A 9229-nucleotide genomic window follows, 5' to 3' on the forward strand; every position below is an offset into this window, starting at 1 on the left:
ACCCCTAACCCTAACCCTAACCCTAACCCTAACCCTAACCCTAACCCTAACCCTAACCCTAACCCTAACCCTAACCCTAACCCTAACCCTAACCCTAACCCTAACCCTAACCCTAAGTAACCCTAACCCTAACCCTAGGCTAAACGATGTTAGTATATTAATTATTTTCGTTTAGTAGTTAACTTAACTTCCTTATAACCTTACTTTAATATATAGATTAATAGGGGGCTAAAGAAATATTAGTTAACTAAATTAATTAGTTAATTAATTAGTATCGTTTTAGAGTTAAATATCTTCTCCTAAAGTAGTTATATATATCGGTTTTCCTCTAATTAAATTAGATTTATCTTGTTGTTAAAGAATTTAGTTTATTATTATAGTATAAGAGGTTATTAACCTCTTACTAATAATAAGAAGATTAGTAGTTTAATTCTACTATAAGGCACTATTAAAGTAGAATAATAGGGATGGATGAATGTAAAACACTACAACACACCTAGCAACTACTATACACCCTAAGTTCCGCCTACTATAAAGTAACTTCCCGTCTATAGAGCAATAGAAGTATTAATTATCTATTAGAGATAGGCCTAATTAGGCCTATTCTAAGCAGATAATTACACTTTCTAGGCTATATAGAGAGGGTTAAGAGTTTGCCTTGTCGCCTAGTGGTTACCTCCGCTATAGTTACATATACATATAAGTAAATTTATAAAAGATCTCTAGATTACGTAAAGAAAGAAGTATTAGTGTGATGATGTCTGCTAATGTCTAATTAGGCTTAATCTACTCTAATTAGGTCTAAATACCTGCTGATAACTAAGGAAAAGACAGGATGGTGATGTAGTTAGGGGTAAAGTGGCCCTACTGTCTACATGTCTATATAGGCTGCGTAGGTTAAACCCCACCCTATTCTAACGTTTAGAAAAACAAATTAAGAGACGATTAGAATAAAGTAGGGTTTAACCTATACAGCCTATATAGATATATAGACAGTAGGGCTACTTTACCTCTAACTATATTACTATTCTATCTTTTCCTTAGTTATCAGTAGGTATTTAGACTTAATTAGAGTAGATTAAGCCTAATTAGATATTAGCAGACACTATTACATTAATACTTCTTTCTTTACGTAATCTAGAGATCTTCTATAAATTTACTTATATATATATACAACTATAGTAGAGGTAACTACTAAGCAACAAAGTAAACTCTTAACCCTCCCTATACAGCCTAGAAAGTGTAATTATCTATTTAAAATAGGCCTGATTAGGCCTATCTCTAACAGATAATTAATACTTCTATTACTCTACAGACAGGAAGTCACTCTATAGTAGGCGGAACCTAAAGTGTGTAGTAGTCGCTAGGTGTATTATAGTGTTTTACATCTATCTATCCCTACTATTCTACTTTAATATATAGCTTTATCTATTTAGTTTATCTATCTATCTATCTATCTATCTATATCTATTTATTCTATTAATCTAGAGTAGGAGAAGGAGAGAGGGGATTAACGTTACTTATAGGTAAGGGATAACAGTTAGGTGGCTTCTACCTTTACCTAGTCTATACATATTAGGGATATAGGTAGATGATATAGGGTTAAGGCGTATTAACCCCCTATAGTAATCAGCTAAAAAATAAGTTAGTAAAACGTATAGACTATCGTCACTATTTAGCAGGCAACCCTAGACCCCAACCCTAGTATTCAGCTAGAATACCACCACTAATAGCGCTTAAAAGGATTAAATTAGCCTAGTAAATAAGCTCTAGATAGTTAATCTAACTCTAATCTAACTCTAACCTTAAGGTTGATATACTACTATATTAACCTATTTATAAAGACTTAAAGATAAAGAAGAAAGAATTCTCTATAGCGGAGCTAGGCTAGCAGGCTATTCCTTTATAGGCTGTAGTAAACGGTCCTCTAGTTACGTGTCACGTCACGTGACCTTAACGTCAGCCTCATCTAGTAGACCTCCCTATGTATGCCACCAGCGCCGTGACATCAGCCTATACATCTAGCTAAGCACCTGTAGGGAAGTCGGAGGGGAAGTCATCTGCAGGATAGTTATGCCCGACGAAGTCCTTGAAATCGACATCTCTCTTGGGGTATCCCGCAATGTCATAGAGCGCCTCAATCATGCCAGTGCGTCCTCCCCAAGTAGCTTCAGCAAACGCCCGCATCATGTCAAGGCCGTTCAACTGATTTCCTGAACTCCACAGCTTCCCGTCACAGGACCAGCGCTTCTCAACCCAGTTAACGTCTGGCACATGCTTTTGCATCCCACGGATGAACAGGCTGGGGTAGGCTACTGTCTTGCCTGCAAGGAGGCCGGCTGTAACAAGAGCGGTGCAACCGCCACAGATTGTAAGGAATGCACTGCATTCGTCCCACACCTTGCGAAGGTAGGCAATCTCGCCTTGGGTGATGTTAAAGGCTACGTTGCTAGCGCCCATCAAGGCGATATCAAGAGGAGGACAGGTTGCAAACGAGTCCTAGGTGGTAAGTCAGCTTGGCGGTGTTGCTTCTAGCACAAGATGATTGGCTTACTGTAGCTTGAACTTGCGTTCCGCATCTCAGCTCGGCTGTTTTCCCATCCTCGGTGACCCAGTGTAGTTCAAAGTCGATGGCATCTACCCACATCTCCTCAGGCAAATTCAGCACCTTACAGCCAGCTTTATCCATCCAGACAAAGGTTTCAAAGGCCGCAATGTCAAGCATCTCCGTGGCACTGCAAGCCTTGTTAGTGTTTAGAAAACATATTTAAGGTTTCTACACGAACCCATGGGTGAGAATGATTCCAGCGTGGACCTTTCGGTTAGGCTTGCTGAGGTTAAAATCCATTGCTGCTAACTTTAAGGTGAGTTGCGAGGTGATAAGCAGTTGTTGTTAATGAGGATATTTTCCGTGAAAGCATTAGGTATCCTCAGTTACTTATAGTTCGCCAGGAAACTGTAAGGCTTGTCATGGCAAAAAATCTGTCTGTCGGAGCCTTAGAGATAAGGTCAAGTGTGCCAGCGTGTGCCGGATTGACTATACCGGAACAGTCGGGATGTTGTTACAAGCTGCATCCGAGACTCCGGGAGGGTCCGGAAGTTAAGTCAAGTCTCCAGCCTCAACAGCCGCCTAAGGCTATAGGCTTGAACGACGGGCGGAAATTCGGGCTTCAAACTAGAACTGAAACGTCGGCTGATACTAGTCATTACAACGACAACAAACTCCGTTTTGCGTCGGCGGTAATCGGACTAGTACTTGTTCAAGGAACGGCTTCTGTCCAGCCCTTAGGTTATCCCATTGAGTGCCAACTAGCTCCATTTTCGCTAAGACCGATAATACCCACTTTATCCCTATTATTACCCTGCATTTAAAAGGACACATAATGATACCGTTATTTACCTCTAGAGGAGACGGGAGCGTGAGCGCCGCGCCCCACTTTTCCCGCCCAGCTTATAGGATACGACTGGATAGGCGTTGTCACTGCTGCCACAAAGCATCGCCAGGAATCTCCAACTGCCACATTCGAGTAACCCTCCTCTAATAGCGCAGCAATACACTCCAACCCTTCTGTCTTCGCAAAGAGAATCACAAAAGCCCCGAACGAGCTTCCATTACCGCCTAAACCGCGTTGGTGTGAATCTCAACCTTGCCGCTGTCAGTATCCTTCACCTTGACATACACCACATCAGGCACCTCCCCGCCGTTCAAATCCGCCAAAACCCAATGCCCATCCTCTCCTGGCGCGAAGCTCGATACGGCTCCAAAGGGCCGATCTTGCCACCCCGACTCCGCCGTCGCAGCATGCATCTCCACGACCCCGGAGTCCGTCTCCCTTGTCTTGACATAGTATAAATCCGCAAGCCCACCCCCGCCCTCCCCGTCGTCCTCGCCCCGCGGCGCAAGACACCAGGTCCCGTTCTCCTCCGCCGCAAACCCCGTCAGCTCGGCGCGGTCGTGGCTCTGGTACCCACCCCCGCGGCCGGTAGCATGCACCTCCACCATCCCGGAGCCGCAGTCGCGCGTCTTGAGGTAGACAAGGTGGTCGCCGCGCGGGTACGTCATGGTCCACACCCCGCTGTCCTCGCAGGCGAAGCACGTCTGCGTCTGCAGCGCGTAGGCCCCGTACCCCGAGTCCGCGGCGGCGACGTGGATCTCGACCTTTTCGCTGGGGGTGTCGCGCATCTTGATGAGGATGAGGTCTGCGCGGCCGTCGCCGGTCCAGTCGCGCAGCAGGAAGGTGCGTCCTGAGGCCGCGGGGTCTTCGTCGATGGCGTCGAAGACCGTGAGTACGCCGCTGGTGCGGTCCTGGAAGTTGGAGCTGCGGCTGGCGGCGTGGACCTCGACTTTGCCGCTTTCGGTGGCGCGGGTCTTGATATAGACGAGGTCGAGGGAGCCGTCGCCTGCGAGGTCGGCGAAGGTCCAGATGCCGTTGTCGTCTTCTGCGTCGAAGACGGTGGCGGTTATGGAGACTTCAGAGTCGTAGGGCATCTTGAGGATGAGGTTTGGTAGGTGAGTGACTAGGAGTTGATGGGCTGTTGTCCTGGGCTTATGACGAGGACTAAAGGCAATTGGGAGGAATAGCACGTCAGGACCGTGGACAAGCCATCCCAAATCAAGGTATTTTATACCCACGCAATCGTCCTTTAAGCACTCTGTCCTTCTCGGCATGTCTAGAACACTAAGACAAGGGACTTCAGCACCGTGCTGGGCACTCATGCCAAGTTATCATGCTCGCGACATGTCGTCTCTCCACGCAGTCCTATTGTACGAGGCTCGGCCCGCTCGAAGATGAGCGATAAACCTATACCCAAAATTGGCTTCAATGCCCATATCAAACAAGAACATATTTTTGTCTCTTTGATGTACGTTTATATCACAATTATTGCGTATTTGTCGCTTGTTGGCCTCGACACCGGATCATTCGGCTCCCTTTGGACTTGGCTGTCTTACTCTTCGCCATTCTGGACCAAGTACCAGCCTTCCCTCGTTGAGAGGCCTCCTAGTTGGTCAAAATTAGACAATTAATTTGCTACAATTAACCCTAACACTATAATCTTTTGTAAGGGACACTGGCTGCCTATTGCAAGTTTGTTGAAGGCTGATGGCGCTATGTCTCTTCCACAGCATGTACGAGAATCCTGCCAGTTTAAGGTACATGTGTAATAGGTGGCCTACACACCCTTTCTAAGCGACTGATTAAATTCCAGTTCACGGTACATAATCATAATGACTTGAGCACTAGTATTTCCCCTGTCTTTGCTTTGATTTCTGACATGACGTCTTTATACTGCTCGCGCGTGGGACACTGGTAAGCGTACTTGTCTCGGCGTTCGCAGATGACGAGTAGGCTTAGACCATTAAACTAATCTTACAAAGTCGATCTCGAACGTGTATTGTGTTTATTTGATAGCGGTCCTCGATGGGTAATAGATCTAATTATTCGAAATGCGCTGAAAAATCATTATCTGGTGATATCAAGTTTGCTATGGCTACTGTGGTATCAGAGGAGTGCTTGTTGCAAAAGAATGAGTTGTGTGATGATTTTGAAGCATATACGTGAACGTTCTCCCTTTATTGTATTGGTAATTCACGCAGCAGTTTTCATAATGTATACTCTATAAAGCATTGTAAGTACTGTTGGGGGCAATGCGGATAGACGGCTAAAGCAACACCTAGGAGAGCTTGAACCCAATCTTAAGCGACAAAGTTCCCAATATGTTATGCACTGCATGTTCTAGGCAGGCTTTTTGTATCTAATCCAGACCTGTTATCAAAAGTTTCAAGTATATGGCTGGCAATCATGCTATGCGACCCTTATATTCTCTCAAGTAATTGCAAGCGTCGGTTGGAGCCTGATTCTGAATCTGGTCTTCGCAGCCAAGATGCATGGCATATACGCAGGTCGGATTTTCAGCTGCATACTTAGTTTTAATCCACCGCCCAACAGACTCTTGAAACCATAAGAACCTGAGACCAGCCCTGCAGTTGGCTCTTGCTTAAGCAGGTAAGATATATTGAAGGAAGACTAACTTCTTCAACCAGTCCAATCTTTCAGCGAAATTAAACCACCAAGATGACTTCGGAATATTCTACTACTTCTCAGGACTCTGAGCTCGCAGCGGAAAATCCTCACGAACGCACTATTCTTCATCTAAGAGCTTTTATTAACCTGTAATTTCTCTAGAAGTCATTCTAGGAAATACTGAAAGCCACAAATGCCGAAGCAACAGACGAGTGGCGGCAAGTGAAAATCGAACATCCATGTAAAGTCATTCATTTAGCTAATCATGAGATTTTAATTCATGCAGTCGAGCAATCCACACTGCGTAACGACGGAAGGTTTAGGAAACAATCATGCGAGCTGTTGGAGATTTCTAAGAAGGAAGCTATAAGAATATACAAGCCTCTGTCAAGCAGGCTTGTGCTGCTATTACTGCAAGAAGCCATCCAGCCAGACATGTGGACTGGCTGTCTTATCAAAACATTTGAGCTTGCTGACCAAGTGGGGTGCCTACACTCGTTCAATTCAAACGCAAGCTGCGATTTGTTAAGGACGGACCAGATATATATAAAGGTGTGCTCCCCGAGATCGCCCTTATAGAGCTCTTGTATTAACAAGATTCCCACGCAGCACTTATATCGCTTGAAACCTAGGTGAATTAGAGGGATAAGGAACGTTTTGAATCCTAAGTAGAACTCTATATAGCCTGTATCGAGGCATTTCGCAACCAGGTTTATATCTAATGTAGCGAATGCGTGCGGTTAGATGTCCTAGGCAACTAAGAGAAGGTCTTCATCCTGATATTCTACTATGCAAACATCTCTAGATTTGCACATTTTCTATTAAGATACAAGCGAGATTCGATTAAAACCACGTCGCTATAGTTACAGCCTTTAGCAATTCGAGGTCAGACAGTGGCACCTGAGAAAAGGGTTGAAAGGCTCCCACCAACTCAACGAGCTAAAAGCTTCAAGGGACCAACTCTTAGCATGTGTTGCGACTCTAATCAAACTATTTAAGCTTTATCCTAAAGCTACAAATTGCGATAACAGCGGATTTTACAATGACACCAGCATTGTATGCTATTGGCAAAGGAACATCAATTATCACTACAAGGAGGTAGAGGGCCGCTTAGCTAGAATGGAACGAAACATAGAAAGCGATTTAAACTGCTTAGTCTCGTTCAGGATATCAGAGAAACAAGCGACGTTAACCGATTTACGTTGCTCGCGACGGTATTTCTCCCTCTATCTTTAGCGACTATTGTCTTAAGCATAGGATCGCGATTTAAAGACCTAAAAGTTTTAATATACGATTTCTTTAGTGTCGTTGCAATTTAAGCCGCAGCCTTAATCCTAATCTTCTAGATTCTCTAGTTCTATAAACGCTTCAACGATGTTTGTCTTGACGACGTTAAGGGGTGGATAAAAGAACCAAGCCTATACGCTTCTGCAACCTATATAAGCTTCCTGAGATTTACTTCTATTAGCTATTTTCACCAGTTCTTAGAATCATCATTATGTTTTTTATTTGTATTTAGTATGTTCTTTGATATAACATAAGGGAGTCGACTCTTAGGCGCTGTATTAGGTGTTGGTATTTTGTTTAGTGTTCTTATTCCGTTTGTTGAATTCTGCAGCTTTACATAGAGGAACTTTCAGAAGTACGATAACCAAAACAATCATCGAATTCCGGTCAAAAAGGAACGAGATATTATACTATAGGAGCATATACCCAGTTCTCAAGTTGATAGATTAACATTCTTCCAAATGAGCTAAAACTTGGTCTTATCCACTTGCAGCCTGGAAATTAAAGTCAGTAGCACGCGTACATCATGAACGTTACAGCCCAGCCTACCTATCATAGAGAGGAGGTGAAGCCTGACAAGTGGAACACAGCATATACGTATTATATACAAATATCGACAAGAAAGGTATACTGCGATCTGTGGTGCTTTCAAACGGTCATCTCACTCCACGGCAAAGCGCAAAGTATCTTCACACTATCCCAAGACATCCCTGGAAGGTTCTCTCTCGCCTCTCCAAACCACTTCAGCACCCCTGCCTCCCAAGCGCCCTCACCACATCAATACACGCTGCGCCCGTGTACCTGTTATCCGCTTGGCCCTCGGGGCACGAGCAGCTGGGGTTGATGAACGCCGGCGTGCCCTGCCCATTGACGAAGGATTCACCGTAGATGTTGGCGCAGCGGCTCTTTTCGTACTGGCACGAGATGGCGCCGCCGACGCAGATACGCTTGCCGTTGGGGCCTGTCTTCTGGGCCGTTGTAGTCGTCGCTGTTGTGCTGATAAGGGCGAGCCGGCTGAGGGAGAGGTGGTGAAGCTGCATTCTGGGTTGCTAGTTTTGTATTATTGGTTGTTGCATTGGCAGTTCAATACAACGTTCAAGTGCTTTTCACTCACTTTGGGGCTCACCCAAAAGTGGCCGCTTTTGACGTTGCTGAGCGGTGCCTGAGATGAGCAAGGTGAGCAGATAGACAGGAGGTCGTTAGCGAATAACCAATATAAAGTAACTGTTGGAATCCAACAGTTTGATCTAACAGTTAATTAATCACTTAATTGACTATCAAACCAAACAGCCAACCTTCTGTATTCATATAGAATCTATTACATTCAATACAGAATACCTACTTCAACAGCAGGGTTCTAATGGGGTGTATTGGAGATAGATCTACATACATTGCTGTAAACAGCACACCATTTGACCCATGCAGGGTTAGGCCTAATATCCTGCCTATTTGCATTAAGTCAATATGACCTCACTTAGATAGATGCCTATTTAGCTGGCTGAGACAGTGACCACATTAATCCTTTTACCTCCTCAGTAGTACAAATATACTCAATTCCATTAATAGTCGCACGCCCTGCTGCCCGCCACTCTGTTTTTGTTGACATGTTTCTAGCTATTTACTCTTATCGTGGAGAATACCACTTTTCTCCAGCCTCTTCTGTACGCTTAAAAATCCATTCTGAATCTTCAAACCTTGCGACTCTCTCAAACCACGCTTCATAGATATCATCCACACGCAGCTTCATCAACCCATTGTAGTCAATTGGACCTTCAACACCACTAAATCGCTTTGCAGCGCGTGAGTCGATAAGCCAGATGTATGCACCCTCATAAAGTGGCTTACGGGACTGTGTATACAATTTAAAATCAAACCTGGTAATATTAGATGGGTAACTTACAAATCTTTCTGCCCGACTA

At 44.4% G+C, this 9229-nt stretch overlaps 3 protein-coding genes across 3 annotated transcripts; all 3 read right to left on the minus strand.

Annotated features, from left to right (window-relative positions):
- Positions 1–2025: 2025 nt before the first annotated feature.
- Positions 2026–2848, minus strand: EsH8_VI_000001 (uncharacterized protein; the record flags this gene model as incomplete). Its single annotated transcript, XM_083271254.1, has 3 exons — positions 2026–2499; positions 2555–2735; positions 2787–2848. The coding sequence occupies 3 exons, from the start codon at positions 2846–2848 to the stop codon at positions 2026–2028; spliced, it is 717 nt and encodes a 238-aa protein (XP_083126428.1).
- A 771-nt stretch (positions 2849–3619) lies between these two features.
- On the minus strand, positions 3620–4489 carry EsH8_VI_000002 (uncharacterized protein; the record flags this gene model as incomplete). Its single annotated transcript, XM_083271255.1, has 1 exon — positions 3620–4489. One exon carries the CDS (start codon positions 4487–4489, stop codon positions 3620–3622), a length of 870 nt encoding a protein of 289 aa, XP_083126429.1.
- A 3287-nt stretch (positions 4490–7776) lies between these two features.
- On the minus strand, positions 7777–8350 carry EsH8_VI_000003 (uncharacterized protein; the record flags this gene model as incomplete). The annotated part of the gene is made up of 2 exons (XM_083271256.1): positions 7777–7804; positions 8112–8350. 2 exons carry the CDS (start codon positions 8348–8350, stop codon positions 7777–7779), a joined length of 267 nt encoding a protein of 88 aa, XP_083126430.1.
- Between the last annotated feature and the right edge of the window lie 879 nt (positions 8351–9229).

Source organism: Colletotrichum jinshuiense, chromosome 6 (assembly GCF_051148585.1).
Source record: "Colletotrichum jinshuiense chromosome 6, complete sequence".
NCBI classification, from domain to species: domain Eukaryota; kingdom Fungi; phylum Ascomycota; class Sordariomycetes; order Glomerellales; family Glomerellaceae; genus Colletotrichum; species Colletotrichum jinshuiense.